The sequence below is a fragment of the Rhinopithecus roxellana genome, chromosome 3, assembly GCF_007565055.1.
Source record: "Rhinopithecus roxellana isolate Shanxi Qingling chromosome 3, ASM756505v1, whole genome shotgun sequence".
Classification (NCBI taxonomy): Eukaryota; Metazoa; Chordata; class Mammalia; order Primates; family Cercopithecidae; genus Rhinopithecus; species Rhinopithecus roxellana.
The window spans coordinates 42,038,368-42,059,824 of NC_044551.1; the positions used below are offsets into that span (position 1 = coordinate 42,038,368).

Consider the following 21,457-nt stretch of genomic DNA (forward strand, 5'->3'; position numbering starts at 1 on the left):
GAAAGAGAAAGCCGAGTCAGGTTGCTGGGGAAATGCTAACACCTCATGCTAAGATGGACACACTGGGGTACACAGAGGAGTCAGGACAGGCCCAGACTCGTGAAACAGATCGTGGCACCAGGGGAACTTGTGTCGAGGAACTTCCCCAGCATCACAAGTGGCTGACAGTATGGAGTCTGGAAACACTCTGTCCTTCCTGGTATGGCCCCCACAACCCCCAGCACTTACCACTTCCAGGCTGATGGCTGCAGAACAACTTCTCTCTTCCTGAGCTACAGTGCTTCATCTCAGACTCCCAACTGACCAGAGATGCAGCACTGCACCTCAGGCTGGGAGACAGGGCGCTGCGCTGCTCCACTCTGGCGACCTGTGGCGGGCTCCAACCTGGCCAGGAGAAGGGGCATTACAGGGGACCTGGGCTCCACCCCTCCAGCTCTGGTCAGGAGGCTGTTGTAATTCCCCACAGCTGTGTTTCCTGTCTGTGGCCTGCCATTTGAGCACCCAGGACCAAACCTTGACCTTTTTTTCCTTTTCTTTTCTTTTCTGTTCTTTTCTGTTCTGTTCTTTTCTTTTTTTTCCTTTTCTTTTCTTGTCCCAAACAGCTTAATTTAGAAGGAGAACATTTAATGAGTATAATTAAGTGGTTTTTAATACATTCACAAAGAAGTTGTGCAAACAATGGCACAATAAATTTTAGCTTATTTCACCACCCAAAAAAGAAGCTCCTTATCCTTAGACAACCCCTAGTCCTGGACAGACCCATTTCTGTCTCTATAGATCTGTCTATTCTGGATATTTCAATAAATGGAATTATTTAATATGTTGACCTACCTTTTGACGCCATGCCCCATGTTTATGCTTGGTGCATCCCAGCCAAACAACCTCATTCATGGTACTTAACATTTTATATCATCAAACAATCAATTGTCTTCAACCTATTTTTCTTCTGCCACTCCTCTCTTCCCAGCCATCTTCCCATAATGATTTTTCAAGATGCAAATATGGTCATATCTTTCTCAAGTTTAATATCCTACAAGGGCTCCCCATTGCCCTCAGGCTGAATTCTGGAGCCCTCCCCAAAGCCTGCAAGGGCCTGCCGTATCTGGCCCCAGTGACCTCTTCCTCTTGGGCTACAGTTCATAGATGTCCTTACATTCTCGCAGGGAGCCCTGTGCCTACCCACTTCGGGCTCCCCAGGACTGTGCTGCTCCCCCTCACTTTCCCTGCCCATCTCCTCCTCCTGTGCTAGGTCTCTAATCAAGTGTCCACTCTGGGAAATCCTCCTTGACTTTTTTGTTTTTTTGAGACAGTCTCCATCTGTCGCCCAGGCTGGAGTACAGTGACGCGATCTCAGCTCACTGCAACCTCTGCCTCCCCGGTTCAAGCGATTCTCATGCCTCAGCCTCCCAAGTAAATGGGACTGTAGGCGTGCACCACCATGTCTGGCTAATTTTTGTATTTTTAATAGAGACAGGATTTCACCATGCTGCCCAGGCTGGTCTAGAACTCTTGACCTCAGGTGATCCACCCACCTCGGTCTCCCAAAGTGCTGGGATTATAGGCATGAGCCACAGCCCAGCCCCTCCTTGACTTCTTTAGCCATCAGCACCCCCTGCTCTGTGTTCTCACCCACCCTGTTCCCTCTTTCTAACTCTTTACCATGCTGGTAATGTGGTTTTCACTTACAACCACCTCCACTTGTGGACCACATGGCTCACCTGCGAGGGGAAGGGACCTTGTCAACTGTGCTCACTACTGAAATCAGGGACAGGTGGTGTAGATGCCACCTAAGCCCAGGTTGAATGGCTGAATCACAATTCCCAATCTCATTATCTCTAGTATCAGTGTTATTTCTGTGTGTCTCACCTGGCTAGATCTCCACTTCCTGAGGACAGTGCCTGTGTCTTGTTAATTTGGGGGTCCCTGGCTCTCACCCATGGCTTGGTATATGATGATGGACCCAGGAAATGCCATTTGGTGGCTGATTGGATGACCATGTAGATAATTCATTTTGTTTTCTGGGCCTGGCTTGGGTGGGAACTTTCAGGTGAGTAGGCAAAGCCCCTTCTCACTCTTCCTGCCCTGCCAAGATCTCAGGGCACCCCAGAGGACCTTCTTGCATTGCTTAGTGGTCACTGTGGTGGCCTTGATGTTGGATGACATGCATTTTCAGGAATGTCTGAAGGGGGTAGGTAGCCTTTCTTCAGGACTGAGAGAGAACAGAAAAAATATATCTCCTTAAAAAAACAAAAACGGACCTGGGAGCAGTGACTCACGCCTGTGATCCTAGCACTTTGGTGTTTGCCTCCATCGCTTGAGCCTAAAGTTCAAGACTAGCCTGGGCAACATAGGGAGCCCTTGTCTCTTAAAAAAAACAAAAACAAAAACAAAAAAACCAAAAAGCAAAAATGATAGGTGCAGTGGCTCACGCCTATAATCCCAACACTTTGGGAGGCCAAGGCGGGCAGATTACCTGAGGTCGGAAGATCGAGACCAGCCTGGCCAACATGGTGAAACCCCGTCTCTACCAAAAATACAAAAATTAGCCAGGCTTGGTGGTGGGGGCCTGTAATCCCAGCTACTTGGGAGGGTGAGGCAGGAGAATTGTTTGAACCCGGGCAGGTGGAGGTTGCAGTGAGCCGAGATCTTGCCATTGCATTCCAGCCTGGGTGACAGAGTGAGACTCAAAAAAAAAAAAAAAAAAAAAAAAAAAAAAAAAAAAGTCTGTCTCTTCCACCTCTAGCAGAAAGCTGAAGTCAGGCCTCACTCTGCGAAGAGTGGAAAGAGTGTTTCCCTTTGGTCTATCATGCCGGTTAGGTCAGCAGGTCAGTTCTGACAGCCTATGGAGAGGACAACCTCTGTCTAAGGTATTGCCAGCCAGAGACCTGCTTTCCTCTTCTGTGGAATTCTCTTGCAGGAACTCTTTTCAACTGCATTTGGTGGCTGGGCACTGTGACTGACACCTGTAATCCCGAGCACTCTGGGAAGCTGAGGCCAGTGGATCGCTTGAGCCCAGGAGTTCAAGACCAGCCTGGGCAACACGATGAAATCCTGCTCTATCAAAAAATACAAAAAATTAGCCAGTCTCATAGCCTGGTCTCTACACGAATAAATAAATAGATTTTTAAAAATCCTGCATTTGGCTGGGGAGTGATTCTAACATTGGACTCCTTTGGGGGTCACAGACAGCTGGTCTACTCCACTCTCCATGGCTCCCACTGCCCCTGAGAGAGAAGAGCTTAGCATGTTCAGCAAGGAGATTTCAGTAAGAATCAGGCAGGGTTATCCTGAAAAAGAGATGATTTGCTGCCGAGAACTAAGCTGACAAGGTGTGTCCTCTGCCTTCACTTGGTGCGTGATTATTTCCAAAGCCCTTTCAGATAAACTACCTTTGGCTTCTCACGTGCAGCAGGTGGGTAAGTGATGTGGGGGGGTTTGTAGCCTCTGCTGGGAGACAGGACACAACAGAATGGAAAGCAAATTGTCAGGGAGAAACTGATCCATTCTGTTGTGGGCATTCTGTTATCAGAGTTTTCTATTTACAGTAGCTATTTCTATTTGTATTAAAAAGGACTCATCTTACATTTAAAAATATTATAATCATTTGCAGACATAGAAGAAATAAAATAGGGGGCATCTGAATGACTGAGTTTGGGAAACAGTGTCTGATCCCATTTAATCATCAGAACGGCTGGTGCCGCTGGCAGGGGAATGCTATTGCTTCTACATGGAGGACCAGGAAGGGAAGGGGATTGTTCCAGGGTCACAGGGCCTGAGCTTGGACCAGGGGAGTTGAAGACCATTTCCACCAAGGCCATTTCCATTCCAAGATGTAGGCTAAGATTATTGCAGCAAAGATAGCATCTCCCCTGGGTTTAGAACCAGGAACTAGATGGGAGGTAGTCCCACGCTTCTGAAGGAGAAACTGATGCAGGGAGAAGGGCTGAGGCACAGACTCTGACCAGGGGAAGGTGTTTGCCTCCATTTCCTCTGTGGCCCTTGAATCTGCCCACCTCTGGCTCATTCTGTTCCTTTGTGTCTGGAATAATCATCATGATTATGAATGTAATAAGCATGGTCATTTGTGGAATTTTATAGTCCTGGATATTGAATGTTTTCATTACGCAAGTCCCTGTGCATCCACAAAGCTCCCTGGGAACGGATTTTTCCAAGGGTACAGAGCTGGGAACTGAACTGGGGTTCCTAACCCAGGGCCCCCATTTTAACCTCTACACTGAATGTCTCATGCCCTGACCAATTGGCCAGACCTTAGGTTTGGGGGCAGGGTCTAATCATTTCACCTCTCCATTCAGCACACTGCCTCTTCTATGGGCCAAGGGGAAGTGGGACTGAGAGACACGCCGTCCTTGACCCGGAGGACCTCAGTCAGATTGAGTAGAAGGAAAATGCCCCTCACAAGGTGAACAGGGGACAGCCTCAAGTGGGATGAGAGAGAGAGAGAGAGAGACAGAGAAAGAGAGAAAGAGAGAGAGAGCGTGCCCTAGAAAGGACAGCCAAGCACACTCAGAGGACAAAAAGGTTCCCACCCCTGGGGAAGCTGAGAAGGCTTCCCAGAGGAGGAGTCAGTGCAGCTGGGCTGAGAGGAGGGGCAGAGGGGCCGGGAGGGAGGGGCTTCTCCTGGCTCCAGCAGCTCTTCCCTGGAGTCTTGCACACTTAGCACTTGTCCCAACCCCTGCCTCCTTCACCTGAGGGCCTCACTGGGAAGAGGGGTCTCTGGCCACCCCTCCCCCATTCCACTTACCCCACCAAAGGCTCCCTCCTACTCTGGATCCCCAGTCAGGATGAGAGCCACCGCTTGGGGGTCCCAGGTTGCACTTCTTACCAGACCCTTCTCTCTGTGGCTGTTTCCCCTTCTGTGAAAAGCAATGTTGAGCCAGGTGGCCTCAGTTTTACCTGATGGCTCTGGGTGCTGGCTGCCGGCAGCGTTGGGGGCTGCTCCTGGGTGGATGGGCTGTTTCCGCCTCTGTGCTCCCCATGTCTTCAGGAAATGTCTCTGGGCTGTGGGGGACCTCTGTCTTCTGTCGGGAGGCTTGGGGAGGCATGGGTGAGCTGGGGAGGAGAAAATAAACAGTGGCTGTCTGGGTTTTCTCGCCAGGCCTGAGCCAGGAGGCCTCCCTGGGCTCCTTCCCTTATATGGCCAGGCTGCTCTGGGCTGGGAGCTTGCCGCAGAGCTCCCCCACCCTCTACCAGCACTCAGAGGGCTGGGGGTCATTGCTGGTCACCCAGGACTCTGCTGTTGCAGAGGCCAGAGCAGGGCTGAAGGTGGAGGGCAGGCCCCAGGACATGTGGCAGGAATTGCCTGGACAACCTGGGCAATTGGGGAGGATTTATGTTGAGATAAGGGATGGGAGAGAGGAACACCCAGAGAAAGAGGGGACCTACCCCATACTGACTTAACCCCCAACTCATGGTGTGATCCTAACCAAGCCCTTTCCCTCTCTGGGCTTCCCTCTCTGGGCCTCTCAAATAAGGGTGTGGAAAATAAGAATTAATTCTCACAGTCATTCTGTGAGGTGGCAGCTTGTATATCCTCATTTTGCAGAAGGGAAAACCAGCTTGGAGAGGCTAAGTAATTTGACCACAGCTTTCCAGCTGAAAGAGAGCAAGGCAGGATTTGAACTCCGGGCCGTCCGACATCAAGGTCTGTGTTCTGAATTGGCTGGTTGTCAAGGCTCCCGTTGCGGGTGACAGTCCCTTCCATGTGCCTTATGGAAAAGGGATTCTGTGAAGTTGCAATCCTGGAAGACCAGGGAGGCCCCAGTGCCCAGTGACCCAGCCTGAAGGAGGCTGTTCTGCGAAGGAAGGGGGACAGGGACTGTAAGTATTCACCCTGGTGTCCCCGGCACATCACACAGGGCATGGCACAGGCTCAGGGATCAGAAAGGGGTGTTGTGGAATCACCAAGAAAGGAAGTTTTGGCAGTCACACCCGTCCCCTCACCCTCAGCCACATTCTGAGGATGAAAGAAAACAAGGCATGAGAAAGCACCAAGATGCCACCTTTAAGACCAGCATTGCCTGTTCACAAGCTCTTTCTTCCCTCTGAAGCATTCCCCATGTCTCATCCCCAGGCCAGTGTCTTCTGAGCTGACCACTCCCCGCTCAGCCCAGCTGCAGGACTGAAAGATGAGGTGAGTCTGCTCAAGGACGGGGCTCTGGTTGAAGCCTCAGCCTGGGCCCAAGTCCCAGCCAGCAGCAGTGGCCATGGGAGAGGCTGCCGGAGGGGAGGGTGAGGGGGGAAGAGGGGGTGCGTCTGGGAACTGTTCGGAAATGTGCCTCGCAAAAGCACTAACATCCTGTGCGCTGTTGAGCTAGCCCTGGAACCTCCCTCACCCCATCCATCATTGTGGCATCCTCTCGGACCCCAGCCCCCTTCCTGAGGCCCACGGGTGGGGTGAGGGAGCAAAGGACCGACTGTCAGTGTGTCCGAGAGACCACAGCTGGCAGTTCTGCAGGCCTGTTTAGTGTCGGAGCTGGACAGTCGGTGGGAGGAGGCGCCTGCAGCCCTCCTAATCCAATTTGTTTAAACCCAGTCTCTGTGGCTTATTTGCTAGTGAGGGAGGCCGGGGTGTGCGCTGTGCCGGGGTGCACGTTTGCACACATTTGTGGGGCATGCAGAGGTGAACAGGTGGACCATGTTATGTAAGACAGGCCTGCGACTTGTCCCACATCCCTGAGTGTCAGCTCCTTTCCTGGAACCCTGCCTCCTCCTCCCTTCTCCGCTGCTCACCTCCAAATCTTCCTGCACTTTTTCCATCCACATGAGAACTGGTGCCAGAATTCCCCTTTGCAACTGACCCTACGTGCAACTCTGAGTGAACGCTTTCACTTCCACAGGCCTCAGTTTCTCCACTTGTCTTATGGAGCTGGCACCTCGCCCTACCTGTTCCACCATGAGCATGAAATTTAAAAATTGGCAAGTGTGGGAATAATGTGATGAATGGTAAAAAATGCTCTGTGTTCTTGAGTTTCACCATGTGCCAAGGGCCACGCCTGGGGACACCAGCCCAACCTCACAAACCTTCTCAAAGTCCTATGAGCTGGCTCTTTATCACTAGGCTCAGAGAGGTTGAGTGACTCATCCAAGATCACACAGCCCCAGGTCTTCCTGCTTTAGGAGCTCACTTTCTGGGGAAGATTACTATTATTTTCCCACATTTCTCTCAAGTCTGTTATTCACCAAATCAAGTTGAATAACAGAGGCTTTATGTCCAAATCACACAGGCTTTGCATTGCTATTTTGTAAGGAGAATGGGGTAGACCGGATTCTTGGCTCCTAGTTGGATTTCCCTTCTTGGGTTCCATTTCTTTTTACCTACAACCCAGACTCTGACAGCCCTGAATTGCCCACACTGCCACCAATCAGTGGGGAGCCTTCCTTTACCAAGGCCCATTCCGCTTCTCATCATCCTGAGGCCCGGTTTCTTGGTCATTCTGAGGTTGGGGTGGGGAGTTTATCCTGCGAGACCCAGGTTACTCCAGGAGCCGCCTGCAGGTGGGCTGGGGTGGGGAGTGGATGTGGGTGCCGGAGGGGTAGAGGTGGGGTGGGCTCACAGTTCTGTCTCTGAGCTGCCCACTGCTGGCCCTCCTCTGGTCCCAGGAGGCTGCCTCTCCAGAGTTCTTGCTTCTCCAACACCAGCGTGGCAGGGGTGGCTCCCAACAGTCAGTGCCCTTGCCTGAAAGCAACAAAGATCTCACCTGTCAGAAGGACACTAGGGTGCCCTTTGGGTACGGTCGTGGCCTCTGAGGGTCCTGACCAGGCTGCCAGGCTCTGAGGGATGGAGGATGGGCCTGGGCCACTTCTGGGTACTCTTGGGCTGAACCTACTGAGATCTTCTAGGGCTCAGAGATCCTGCTCCTTGGGCCCTGAGCAACCCTTATCCCTTCTTGGCCTGCCTGGCTTTGAAGGGAGAGTTTCTGAGAAACTCCAAGCTCTAAGAGCAGGAGGAGCCACCTTCCCTTCTCAGCACGCCCAGGCCCCTTAACAAAAGAACTGTCCTGAAAGGAAATTTCCCAGAGGCTCCTCTGACCAATGCCCCCACCTCAGCCTCACACATAAGAAAGGAACAGGTAGGGTTTAATCAAAATCTGGGGTTAACATGATGTCCAAGACCAAAGGGACAGGCTTGTGGCTGTCTTTGATGCCTCCCATGTACACAAAGCTTTCAGCCTGCAAAACACTCCCATAACTCAAGGCACATTCACTGATGTCGCCAGAGGTAGGAATAATTCTTCCCCTTTCTGAAGTTCCAGGAGCCTGTGCGATTTGCCCAGGGTCAGCTGTGGGACAGCATGAGAGGCAGACTTGAACCCAGGCTCCTGATGCTCAATCCAGCTTTCTCTTGGGCGTGGGCAGTAGCTGGCTGGATGACCACAAGTCAAAGTTATCATCGCCATGGTCATCGCAGAAGCCCCTGTGCCCTTTCCTGCCTTGCTCATTTCCAAGAAACATGAGGGGCTGGGAATGGGCCACATCTGTGAGCCAGATGGCACCTTAGTGAGAAGGCTGAGGCCAGGGCTCCAGGCAAGCTCATGAACTCACACACCCAGCTCTTTCTGGAAGGACCTCTTTGTTCACAGTTCCCCTTCCTCAGCTCACTCACGCCTGTGGACTTGTTACAGCCCTTGCTCTCCTTGGGCTCCAGGGCCCTAGGGTTTCCACCACATGTCTGGAAAGAAAAGACACAGGCTTTGAGTCATGCAGACCTGCGTTTGAATCTCGTCTCTAGCACTTCCTAGCTGTGTGGTCTAAAGCCGGTGTCTTCACCTCTCTGAGCCTGTTTCCGACCTCACAGTCTTGTTTGTGAAGGTCAAATGAGGCAGATGTCAAGCGCGAGCATATTTCCAGGCACATCATAAGCCCATGATAAATGGCTGCCATTTCTATTATTAGCATGGGGCTGGGGCCGTAGCAAAGCCCAGTCATGGGAGGAAGAGCAGAAGCAGGGAGAGAGCAAAGGTCTGAAGAGGCATCTGGGGAAGCTGTGGGAGCCCCTGCGTGTCCCTTTCCACGTCCCCTTTGTCGCACAGCTTCCCTGGGCCTCTGTTCCCAGAGTGCCCTCCCACCCCCTTGACACCCCAGCTGAGTTCACCAGCCTCACACGCTCCGCACTTCCTCCCCAGGGAGGGTTGCTCCGGGGAGTTTTGAGCAAGCCCTGGGAACGCAGTTTGAGGCTGAAACAAGAGCATTGCAGGGAAAAGGGAAGAGAGGGGAAAAAAAAAGACCTGCCCAGCCTAGAATCCCAAGCCTTGCCTCGAGCGGCTCAGGCCCTGGGGACGGGTGGGGCACAGACACCAGGATCCCTGTGAGTCCCTGTCACTTGGCCCTTCGGTGAGGGCAGAAACTGGGAAAAGAGTGACAAAGGTAAGAGCCATCACCTGTCCGGCTGACTGTGCACTAGGCACGTTGGGACATGCTGTAACCATAATGACAGCTAACATGTCATTGGGTGCTTCTGATGCACCCCACACTTGCTAAGTGCTTTATTTTACACAGCTTTTCTCATCTGATCCTTAAAGTGACTTATGAGTTAAGTACCAATAATTTTCTTTTCTTTCTTTTCTTTTCTTTTTTTTAAGGCGACAGGGTCTTGCTCTCCAGGATCTTACTTTCCAGGGCAACACCTGTTGCCCAGGCTGGAGTGCAGTGGCATAGCCAGTTCACTGTAACCTTGAACTCCTGGCTCAAGCGATCCTCCCGCCTCAGCCTCCTGAGTAGCTGGGACCACAGTCACATGCCACCATGCCCGGCTAATTTTTTATTTTTTAATTTTTTGTAGAGATGGAGTCTTGCTATGTTGCCCAGGCTGGTCTCGAACTCCTGGCTTCAAGTGATCCTCCTGCCGTGCCCTCCTGAAGCACTGGGATTAGAGGCATGAGCCACTGTGCCTGGCTGAATTAGGTACCATTCTTTTAATTTTTTGTTTCTTTACTCAGAGATCCTTGTTTTAAAGAATTAGGTACCATTCTTATCCCTGCTTTACTGAGGCTCCAGGGGTCACAGCACTCCCTTCTGGTTACACAGTTAGTAAAGATTGGCTCCAGGCAGCCCTACATGCATTCTCACAGCTCCTTTGTAAGACCAACTACTCATCATATCATTTTTACAGAGTGATAACCAGAGTCAATATCTCTTGGCAATATTTCGGTGTATTGTATGTTGGTCTTTCTGGAGAGGAGTTTGTGAACAGAGAAAGCATTGTCAGTATAGGGAAGACCATCTGAGCCCTGGAAAACCATCCATCTCCAGAAGCAAGGGGGCTTCTCCTTTTGGTGGTGGTGGTGTTCTGCCTCTTTCCCATGGCATTCCTCCCCTCTGTGCTGTTTGTTAAAAGAAATTCACATCATGTTGAAGGCATTGGTTCTCGGCGGGGCGCAGTGGCTCTCGCCTGTAATCCCAGCACTTTGGGAGGTCAAGGCGGGTGGATCACCTGAGGTCAGAAGTTCGAGACCAGCCTGGGCAACATGGTGAAACCCTATCTCTACTAAACATACAAAAATTAGCTGGGCACAGTAGCACATACCTGTAATCCCAACTACTCGGGAGGCTGAGGCAGGAGAATTGCTTGAACCCCCCAGGAGGCGAAAGTTGCAGTAAGCAGAGATCACACCACTGCACTACAGCCTGGGTGATAGAATGAGACTCTGTCTCAAAAAAAAAAAAAAAAAAAAAAGGCATTGGTTCTCCCTCTGTCCTATAAGCTTTGCAAAGAGCATGGACCTCCAGGGTTCCAGGGGCTTTGCTGGGACTAGGCAATGCTTTCTAGACAATACAGATGTTGGTTTCTTCTGGAATGTCTTGGGTGGGAAGAGCTGCAGGCTAGGTACCAGGTTTTCTGTAGATATGCTATGTGATTGTGGACAAGGGTATTCCCCTCTCTGAGCCTCAAGGGCCCGCATCTACATGATGTGGTGGGGATAGGACTGGACTCCAGAGTGTCCCAAGTCCTTCTAGGTCAGACACGGAGGGACGGTCTGACCCCACCCCATTCCCTGGTGTGAGTGTGGGTGTGAATGCAGGTGAATGGCCAGCATAGATCTCCATGGAGCGAGAGAGAAACTGATGCATCTGGGAATGAGGATGGCACTCCCTCAATGCCTCCCACTCCCTTGCCTCCATCCTACCCTTTATTGCTCAGTCCCAAAGTAGGCCCCAGTGATCTGGACCAGGTGGATTTTCTGCACCAGGACTTGAAGTCCTAGAACATCAGTGCTGGAAGCACCCTAGTCTTGCACCCATTGTTCAGATGAGGAAACTGAGGCATGGAGAGGAGAAGCAAGGAACTCCAAGTGATTCAGCCAGTCACAGGTTCAGCTGGGACTCCAGCAAATGTCCTGACCTCTTCTGCTCACTGGGGATCCTGATCGGCCAGATGTTAAACAAAGGGGCCTCGGGAGGAAGGTGGAGAGAAGAGAGCCTTTAAGTTCCTTTTGCTTTGAAGATGGAATAATCATGACTTCCTTCTCCAAATATCTTTTGGCCCTTCCTAGAACCAGATGGCGGATGTTTGGAATTTATGTTGTAAATAGTGTTTAAGAAGGGGTGGGAGTGCAGATGTGTTACTTTCTTCCACCACCAGAAAGGAGATCTGAGGGAGAGAAGTGGGGGAGGGAAGCTGACTATGAAAAGATTTTGGGAGAAGGAAGAAGTGAGGGGGAAGGAAGACAGAACAGCGATGCGAGATGGGAGGAGAGGGAGCGAAAAGGGAAGAGAGATGGATGGAATGAGACTGAGAGCAAGACAGAGAGGAAGAGAAAGGGAAGGGAGAGAGCGATGGGAGAAGAAGGAGGAGGAAGGAAGATGGGGAGGGGGCTCTCAGGGTGCAGGCGCAGAGACGCCCCATCTCGAGTTCAGGAGCAAGCCCTTGAGTTTTCTAAAAATAGCTCAGTCTTTCCCCCAGCAGGGTTGGCAGCAGGGACCAAGAGAGGCACGCTTGCCCTTTTATGGTAAGAAAAAGTCCAGATCCTCAGAGCGGGAGCTGGGCTGGGGCCTGTAATTCTGGATGAAGTCCAGCCCCAGGGTCTGGGGTGGGACAGGGCTGAATCGGGGGGAAGACTTGGTGGGATTTCCTGGCCTGGATGGCCCTCCCCTTGTGGAAGATAGGGCTCAGGTAGGTGTTGGCAGGGGCCTCCCAGGAAAGCACTGGGGTCCTGGTAGATCCTTAGTGTTATGGCAGAAAGTCTTCTAGAGACATCTGGTCCACCCTGTGTCTCTGTTTTTTTTTTTTTTTTTTGAGATGGAGTCTTACTCTGTCCCCCAGGCTAGAGTGCAGTGGCACGATCTCATCTCACTGCAACCTCAGCTTCCCAGGTTCAAGCAATTCTCTTGCCTCAGCCTCCTGAGTAATTGGGATTACAGGCGCCTGCCATCACGCCTGGCTAATTTTTGTATTTTTAGTACAGGCAGGGTTTCACCATGTTGGTCAGGCTGGTCTTGAACTCCTAACCTCAGGTGATCCACCAGCCTTGGCCTCCCAAAGGGCTGGGATTACAAGCATGAGCCACTGCGCCTGGCTGTCTCTGTTTTATAGAAGAAGAAACTGAGTCTCAGCCAGGGGAAGAGATCGTAGCTCCCTGTATGGGGGTTTAAGCCACCAAGCTAAATCGCTGCTGGGGTCCACACAAGGACAGCTTATGTGCCTGTTATTCTGGAGAGCAGTGTGGTCAGTGGCAAGAGCACTGTTAGGAGTCAGGAAACCCAAGGCCCATTCCCAGTTTGCTGTGTGACCTTGAGCCATCTGTGGATTCTCTCTGGTCTCAGCTTTCCTCACTGGGGTGATCTTAAGGGTTTTCTTAGCTTTTTGTCTCTCTGGGAATTTCACAGCTAGAAAGCAAAGCCTGGGCATAGAAGATGCTGCTATGAGGTGAAACGGAATCCCTGAGCTGCTATTTTCTTTCTGTGCCTCACTCACTTCCTGTGCCGAGCCGGGCAGGTAAAATCTGGGATGGACCGAGACCGATGGAGAGGAGTCCTTGCAGGAGACAGGAGGCAGATCATGGCTGGAATACCCCACTGCCCAGCTGGTTGGGTCTAGCCTCTTTTTTTTTTTTTTTTTTGAGACAGTCTTGCTCTGTCGCCCAGGCTGGAGTATAGTGGCGTGATCTTGGCTCACTGCAACCTCCACCTCTCAGGTTCAAGTGATTCTCCTGCCATAGCCTCCTGAGTAGCTGGGATTACAGGCACCCACCACCACACCTGGCTAATTTGTTGTATTTTTAGTAGAGACAGGGTTTTACCATGTTGGTCAGGCTGGTCTCAAACTCCTGACCTCATGATCTGCCTGCCTCAGCCTCCTAAAGTGCTGGGATTATAGGAGTGAGTCACCATGCCTGGCTGGGTCTAGCCTCTCATTGGACATACTGAGGCCAGAGGAAGCTGCATGCTCAAGGTCACGTTGAAGGTCATATGAAGAGTTAGGGCAGAGCCAGGAATAGAACCAAGCCTTGGGCTTCCATTCCCAGCCTTGGGCTCTTTCCTCTGCAGGAGGCCAACAGCATTGGGGACCATCTCTGGCCGTTCAAAGGGACCTCCTGGGCAGAGCAGCCAGAACTCAAGATAGGCTGCCATCCTCTATCCCTTGGAGATAGTTGCATCCTGCCTGGCACCGCCTCTCCTCTGTCCCCTGCCCTTGACTGTGAAGAGTGTACCATAGTCTCCATCTTCGGCTAGAAGGCAGAGAAGAAGCAAAGGATGTGGTCAGTCTGGCAGCATGATTTTGGGCATGTCTTTCCTTGTCACTGGGCCTCAGTTTCTGCATCTATAACATGAGGAGATAGGCCCTGATCCTCTTTAAGGTCCCTCAGCTCTAAAAGGACTATGATGCAATGAGTATGGGATTGAACACCAGGAATATTTATTAAGCATCTGCCAGGGGCGCCAGAGTGAATGTGATGGATGTTGTATGACTCTGAGCTCTGCAGTCAGTGTGAGGTGGGGGCACATTGCCTGAGATTCCTGGAAGCCCCATTCCCAAGATCCTTCTGTCTCTATTCTAGAAACCCCTGGGCTGACTCTCTGAACCCAACTTGAACCCAGGTTCTGGCAGCTCTGGTCTTGAGTATCTAGGGAGGGCTGCTGGCCCGGGCGATGTAGTTGCCCACTGCTCCAGAACCCTCACAGGTGCTTGGCCATGCCCTTGACTTCTAGGTCCTCTCCATCGTCTCCCACGCTGCTGTCCACTTCCCCAAGCCCTGTCTGGTGGGCCACCCAATCTACTCCACACCCTCCGTCTCTCCATGCTTTTTCTGTGACTCAGCCCAAGAGGATTCTTGCTTTCCTTTCCCAGCCTCCTATGACACCCGCTCTGACCACTGAGGGAAGAGAAAGGATGGAACAGAAGAGAAAGGGGGAAAAAAAGAAAGCATCGTGGTTCTAAATTTGAAGCTTTCCTGTAACCCTCCTGGAATTTCCACACAGACTCTCTGGAGCGTGTGAACAGGGCTCCCAGGGACCCTGGCCCCCTTTGTCTCATTCCTGCCGGGCGGAAGGCCATCAGCTGAATGTTCCCCGGGGACCTCCATCTCACAACCAGGCTCCAAGTCTCTTTGGTCAGGCCTGGTGTCCCCTGGGAAGGCAGGAGGCAGCAGTGGAAAGGAAGTGGGAGGTAGGAGGTAGGAGGTCCAAGAGGCCCTTGTGCAAAGTTAGGGCAGAACTGATGTCATGTCTGGCTGGGAATCTGACATCCAGGCTGCAGGAAGACTCAGCTCATGATTTTCCCAAAGCGGCTAGAGCTGGCATGTGAGATCCGAGGCTGGTGGTAGGAAAGGCTATGATGCCCAACCTCTTCTGATGTTTGGCTTCTCTCTATGGTGTCTCTACTAAGCTTACATACCTCTGGTGATGAGGAGCTCACTACAGATGTTCCTTAACTTATGATGGGACTACTTCCTGATAAATCCATCATCAATGGAAAGTATTATAAGTTGAACGTGTTTTTTCTGTTTATTTTTTGAGACAGAGTTTTGCCCTGTTGCCCAGGCTGGGGTGCAGTGGTGCAGTCTCGGTTTACTGCAACCTCCGCTTCCCAGGTTCAAGGGATTTTCATGTCTCAGTCTCCTGAGTAGCTGGGATTACAGGCACGTGCCACCACACCTGGCCAATTTTTGTATTTTTTTTTTTTTAATAGAGATGGGTTTTTGCCACATTGGCCAGGCTGGTCTCGAACTCCTGAACTCCTCAACTCCTGATCTGCTCGCCTTGGCCTCCCAAAGTGCTAGGAGGACAGGTGTGAGCCACCGCACTTGACCCAAATGTATATTTTTGACTTGCGATATTTTCAGTATAGAATCGGTTTATCCGAAGTAACCTTATAACCCCATCACAACTGCATTATAAGTTGAGGAGGGTACCAAATGCATATAGATTTCATAGCATTTTAAAAGAGAAAATTGTAACTCAGGATATGTCTGTACTTCCTAATCCCCTCACCCTCTTTGGACAGACTATTAGAGGTGTCTTCCTAGTATTCTGCTGCCATTTGCCATGTCCTCTGGGGCTGCACAGAACAAGTCCCTGCTTCCCAGGAAGCTCTGGAGTGGTCTGAAGATGGTGACTGCAGCCCTCGGGCATCCTATCTCTCCTAGTCCCACCTGAGCTCTCCTTTCCCCATTGCCTGACATCTCAGAGTTGCCCATTATCCAAATTCCTAGGTCTCTGCCCTGCACTGGGGTTCTTGGCTGATGGTATTTTGGGGAGAGGGACAAATAGGCTAAAGAAAGTCACTCCCTCCCAGGGACAGACAGATACCAAGGATAACTTTCCCCAAGCTCTGAGCCTTTGGTTTCTGTTGCCGAAGCTACCGCACACTCTAGGCCTTTCCTGTTTCTCCAACCTCCAGCCTCTCTGAGCTTCAGACCAACTCTCGGTTCCAGCCAACCAGGCTTCCCTACTGTTCTCTGAAAATGCCTCTGTGGTCCTGCCTCCATACCTTTGTACACAGAGCTCTCCACCTGGAATGCCGTCGTCTTCTCTGTCTATCCAGGGCATGCCCCCAGCTCCTTAGATGTTCCCTCTCTGAGAATCCAGGTGTCTACTGTCACACATGGAATGACCTCAACTGTCCCCTCTGTCCCAAACCAGGGAACATCACGGCCTGAGGCCCCAGAGGAGTAGGGCACTTACCCAGGTGTGCTGGCTGCAGAGCCAAGGCCTGGTGCTAGCTGGCCTCTTTCTCCTTCACCCCGCCTTGCTCAGCTCATCTGGGCAGATGCTGTCAGACTCATTGGGGTTGTTGAGTCACTTGCCTGGTGGCTGGCAGGCTCTGGGCAGGCTGAACGGGGGCCTCTGAGCCCAGCAGCCCAGCCAGGGGTAGTGTCATAGCCTCTGTGGATGCCATCCCCAGGCTAGCAGGCAGCCTCCCTCCAGACACTCTACCCCCATCCTGCCTCCCTGGAGGGAGAGGAGGAGTAGAGTATGTGGCAGCAGAGCAGTTTGGAGCTTTTTTTTTTTCTTTTTGAGACAGAGTCTTGTTCTGTCACCCAGGCTGGAGTGCAGTGGCGTGATCTCGGCTCACTGCAACCTCTGCCTCCTGGGTTCAAACAATTCTCCTGCCTCAGCCTCCAGAGTAGCTGGGACTACAGGCACGCGGCACCAGGCCCGGCTAATTTTTGTAATTTTAGTAGAGATGGGGTTTCACCTTGCTGGCCAGGCTGGTCTCGAACTCCTGACCTCATGATCTGCCAGCCTTGGCCTCCCAAAGTGCTGGGATTGCAGATGTGAGCCACCGTGCCCGGCCTTCAGCTTTCTTATCTCCCTTGAAGCACAGCTAAGGTCAGAGGAGGAGACTTTCAGGAGGGGGCTTAGGCTTGTGGCAGGCCGGGGGTTCTTGCATAGGAGCCATGGTGGGATGGCTTTCTCCAGTCTGGACCTAGCCAACTGCCCCTTCCTCAGAACTCAAGTGGGCTGTGCAGGGCATGGGGCAGCCCAAGACTGACGAGGCCCCCAAGGTTACTCAGCCCACCCTATGGGGTGCTTCTGGGTAGAAAGGACTGTTTTGCCAGGGTGTACATTTTTGAGCCTGAGCAGCGGTGGGGGGTCGAAGGGTCTCTTACTTCTCTTACTGCAATCATGCCTAATCTGGAAAGAGCCTTCGGACTTCCAATGGCCTCCTCCCCCAAATGCCAAAGGCCCTACTAGGCAGGTCAGAACCAGAGCTAATTCTGGTTCACAGACCCATTGCGGGTGGTCCGAGAGTGCAGCAGCTAAACACATGATTTTAGAATCAGTCAGAACTGAGTTTGAGTCCCAACTTGGCCTTGTACAGGCTGTGTGACTTTGGGCAAATGACTAAACCTTTCTGAGCCTTTGTGTGCCCAGAGGGATAATGGTATTTCTCTCAGAGGTCCAGGTACTTGAAAGGACTTGATAGATGGCAGGTGATATTTTTGAGGGAATAAGGGCAGTTTATCCCCCAAAGTCCAAAGAGTTGGTGCCCAGAAGAGCATCTCTTTGTACTGTGAAGAAGCTGTCTTTAGTAATCATATTTTAGCAGTTATTATTATAAAATTTTAATTTAAAAATTTATAGTAGAGACAGACTCTCCCTATGTTGACCTTCAGGCTGGTCTCGAAATACTGGGCTCAAGGGATCCTTCCACCTTGGCCTCCCAGAATGCTCAGATTATAGGTGTGAGCCACCATGCCTGGTCTTAGCAGTTATTTTTTATTGACTACTTACTATGTGTCAGTCACTGTTCCAAGGGCTTCGTGAGTTTTAGCTCATTTAGTGAGTTAATCCAGACAACTCAATAGACCAATGAGACAGGTACTCTGAAATCATCTCTATGTGACAGATGAGGTCACTGAGGCATAGCATACCTATGTAAGTCGCCTGAAGTCCTACCGCTGCTGGGAGGCAGATGCAGGATTCAAACCCAGCAGCCTGGCTCACATCTGGCACCTCTAAGTGCCAGCCTATTATATCTGAGCCCCACCCAGCTCTGCTCCAGACCCGCCTGGTCCCCTCATCACCTGGGCATAGGGACTCACTCCACATTGGAAAGCCCCCAGGCTTTGGAGTCAACTTCAGTTTCTTCATCTGAACAAACGGGGGCCTGAGTGAGTGGACCTCTGTGGGCCATGAGAGTGGGTCATTCACATTGTGCATTAAGGCATGTTTCGAACTAGAGTAAAGGTTTCTGGTGGTGAAGTGTTGTTGCCAACAGCCTCTTTTGCAAGTGGGCAGGGGGCTGGCCAGGGCTCTCGCAATGTGCGGTGAAGCCCCATGGGACCTGTCTAGACAAGCTGTTAGCAGCCGGCAGCCACCTTGGGCTCTTTCCCCCAAATTCCTGCAACTCACCCTCCCAGGCGAACTTTGATTGGACCCCGGCCACTGCATACTGCTGGGCTGGGGAAGGACCACAAGGCAGTTCCCATCCCACCCCAGGGCCTTCGTAAATGTCCTGATGAGGGTGCTCTGCAACTTGTGCGTGGAGGGCAAACTTCTAGACACCTTTGTGCACAGGAGCATAGCAGCCTACAGAAGGCATACCTATGTTTTTATTTCCATGGCTTCCTTACATTTTTTATTACACAAATTTGATACATGCAAAATGAAGCGTGCAACCTATATGCTTCAAGGAATCTGATGACTTCAAGTGTGGTCAAGGAGATGGGGACGCTCAAACACTGCTGATGGGAGCATTACCTGGTTCAGCCACTTTGGAAAGCAATCTTGTGCTCTCCTGTAAAGTTGATAGGCCTGCACCCCAGGACCCAGAACCCCTTCTAGGTATAAGCTCTGGAGAAAGTCTGGCTTATGGGTACTAAGAGATGTGGACAAAAATGGTCATCACGACAATTTGAACCAGCCTTCATCCACCCCATGGTGCTGAGCTCCCAGGAGAGTTCAGTTGGGAAATTGCAGGAAAAGCCCAGCAGTGAGGACCTCAGAGAGCACTTCCCCGAAACCCCCAGGCTCACCCAGGAATCAGACACAGCCACTTGAGTCAGTGATGGTGTGTGGTGTGGAGCCCGGATCTTTCTATTCCTCAAGGATAGGTGTTGGCTAGGTGCAATGGCCCACGCCTGTAATCCTAGCACTTTGGGAGGGTGAGGTTGGGGAAATTGCGTGAGCCCAGGAGTTTGAGGCCAGCCTGAATAAATGGCGAAACCCTGTCTCTATAAAAAATACAAAAAATTAGCCAGGTGTGGTGGCACACGTCTGTAATCCCAGCTACTTGGGAGGCTGAGGTGGAAGGATCGCTTGAGCCTGGAAGGCAGAGGTTGCAGTCAGCTGAGAAGCGTCACTGCACTCCAGCCTGGTTTACAGAGTGAGACCTCATTTCAGAAAAGGAAAAAAAAAAAGGATAGGTGTTGGGTGTCATTTTCCCCCAGAACTGGCCAGGCTGGGAAGGGGCTGATTTTGCCCAAAGGGCTGTGGTGTGGCTGGGAAGGACCAGTGATAAACTTTCTGTTGTGGGGAAGCAGCAGGGTTGAATGGAAGAGCAGTGGCCTCAGAGCTAGAAGGCTTGGGCTCCGGCTCCGGCAGAGCCTCCCTCCTGGCCTCCGTCTCCTCTGCGAGGTGGGATTCTTCGTTACCGCCCTCAGAGGTGTTGGGGTGGGCAGCCCAAGAGTGTGCATTCTACAGATGCATAGACTGGGTTCAAATCCCCTTGGCCACTTTTTAGTTGCGTGACATTGGGTGAGCTGCAGTGGCTTCCTTCTCTGGAAAGTGAGGGCGAGGGAACGATGCTGATTTCTGCCTCACAGGAATCCTGGGAGGATTAAATGGTAATGCAAGCTGTTCAGTACAGTGTCTGACTCCTAGAAGTCTCCCATACATATTCTGCCCCCTTCCATGAGGTCTGCTGGAGGGTCCCCAGGAAGTTTTGAGGTAGCTAAGAGGCAGGGCAGGAGGTGGGAGACTCCTGGGGGAGTTAGCACCCCCAGGGGCAGCTGGCACACACGACTTAACAACTCGTGAGCTGTGTGACCTCAGGTAAGCCACCTAACCTCTCTTTACCTCAGGTACCTCATCTGTGGAGTGGGGATAATAACTGCCCCTTCCTCACTGGCTCTTGTGAGGAGTAAATGAATTAGTTCATGTGAAGATCTTAGGTAATGCCTGGACCTCACAAGAACTCCACAAATAGTGTCATCTATTTCTCCTGATTTGTACCACCTTATGGAATCCCTGGCTGGGCAGAGAGGTAGGTTCTCTTCCAGCTCTGCCATCAGCTCGCTAAATAACCTAAAATGGTGCTTTCTCTCTGTGGCTTCCATTGCCTCGGCTGTTTGTGAGAGTCCTAGGCTGCCCTACAGCCTGGCATTTCCCAACCTTCTATGTGCATGGGAATTCATGGGGAGCTCATAATGTAGATTCCTAGGCCCTGCCCGGGGTGCTCTGTCAGCAGGTGAGTGCGCAGTGGTTCAGATACATTGCTCATGCAATACCCTAGAAAGGCAGGAAAGGAGGCCCCCCAGTCCTTCAGGCATCTCAAGCTGATCACCTTCCTGTGTCCCACAGCCTCTGACTTTCGATTCCTCCTGCCTCTTTCCAAAGCCTGTTCCAGAGCCCTTCAGCAACTCTGGGCATTCCCTGGCTGGGTTCCATTCCCACCTCTCCCTCAACATCGCTCAGGGTATCTTGCCCACAGGTGTGGGCTCGGACTGCGATGTCACATCAGCCCCATTCATCCTGCTCTATGTGCCTACATCCTTCACTCCTCATGACGACCATGCAATCTCAGAACTGTACTCATTTTACAGGGGAGGAAGCTGAGGTTCACACAGCAAGCAACTTGCCCAGAGTCACTTGTCCACTAAGTAAACAAGCCATAGTTGGACCCAGGCAGTTGAATTCAGAGCCTCCTTCTGAACCATGTTGGCCTTGGGCCTTGTGTGACAAGAAGCAGGAAGGTGAGGGTACCTGACAGAGGCCGGTGCTAGAGGACTGTGTTCTGTTCTGGGCTCTGGACGTAGCCAGAGCGTGTTCAGAGGAGCCCGACTCCACGTGGTCTGTACATCTTCAAGTTCCAAACCTAAGCCTCTGCCTCTACCCAGCCCTGCCTCCCATCACGAGCCTCCTGCGTTTCTCTGAATCTCCTGGTCCCACCGCTTCATCCTCTGAAGCCCTCTGCTGTCTTCTCCATCCTTTTCCTACTTCCACGTCCTGCACTCCTGTGTGGTCGAATCCAGAGATCAGTCCTTTCCCCACCAGAGGCTGGTTGCAGTCAAGTTCATCTGGAGGGCTCGGGGCAACCCTCTGGCCAAGCCTTCAGTCACAGAACCTTCAGCTACTCTCCCTCACTCAGGCTCAAATTCCAAAAGCTCCCACAGGGCTTCATCTGCTTGGACTCCAAGCTTGTGGTCAAAGGGCAGACTCGGCTCAGGGATCTCCTGGGAGAACTTCCCAACACTGGCTGTCCCTCAGGCACAAACAACTCAGAAGCCACATCTGCAGAGGAATCATTTTGTCCAATGGCCTTACTATACAGATG

General features: G+C 51.7%; 1 protein-coding gene across 2 annotated transcripts; it reads right to left on the minus strand.

The window, feature by feature from the left end:
• Positions 1–3,579: 3,579 nt before the first annotated feature.
• LOC104680769 lies at positions 3,580–5,953 on the minus strand. 2 transcript variants are annotated; one of them, XM_030927891.1, is made up of 3 exons: positions 5,521–5,953; positions 4,915–5,070; positions 3,580–3,925 (listed from the first exon to the last, which is right to left on the minus strand). In XM_030927891.1, the coding sequence occupies exons 1-3, from the start codon at positions 5,879–5,881 to the stop codon at positions 3,876–3,878; spliced, it is 567 nt and encodes a 188-aa protein (XP_030783751.1). In that variant the 5' UTR covers positions 5,882–5,953; the 3' UTR covers positions 3,580–3,875. The 2 variants fall into 2 exon arrangements, with proteins under 2 accessions (XP_030783751.1, XP_030783750.1); XM_030927890.1 differs by having other exon boundaries at positions 3,580–4,039.
• Positions 5,954–21,457: the final 15,504 nt, after the last annotated feature.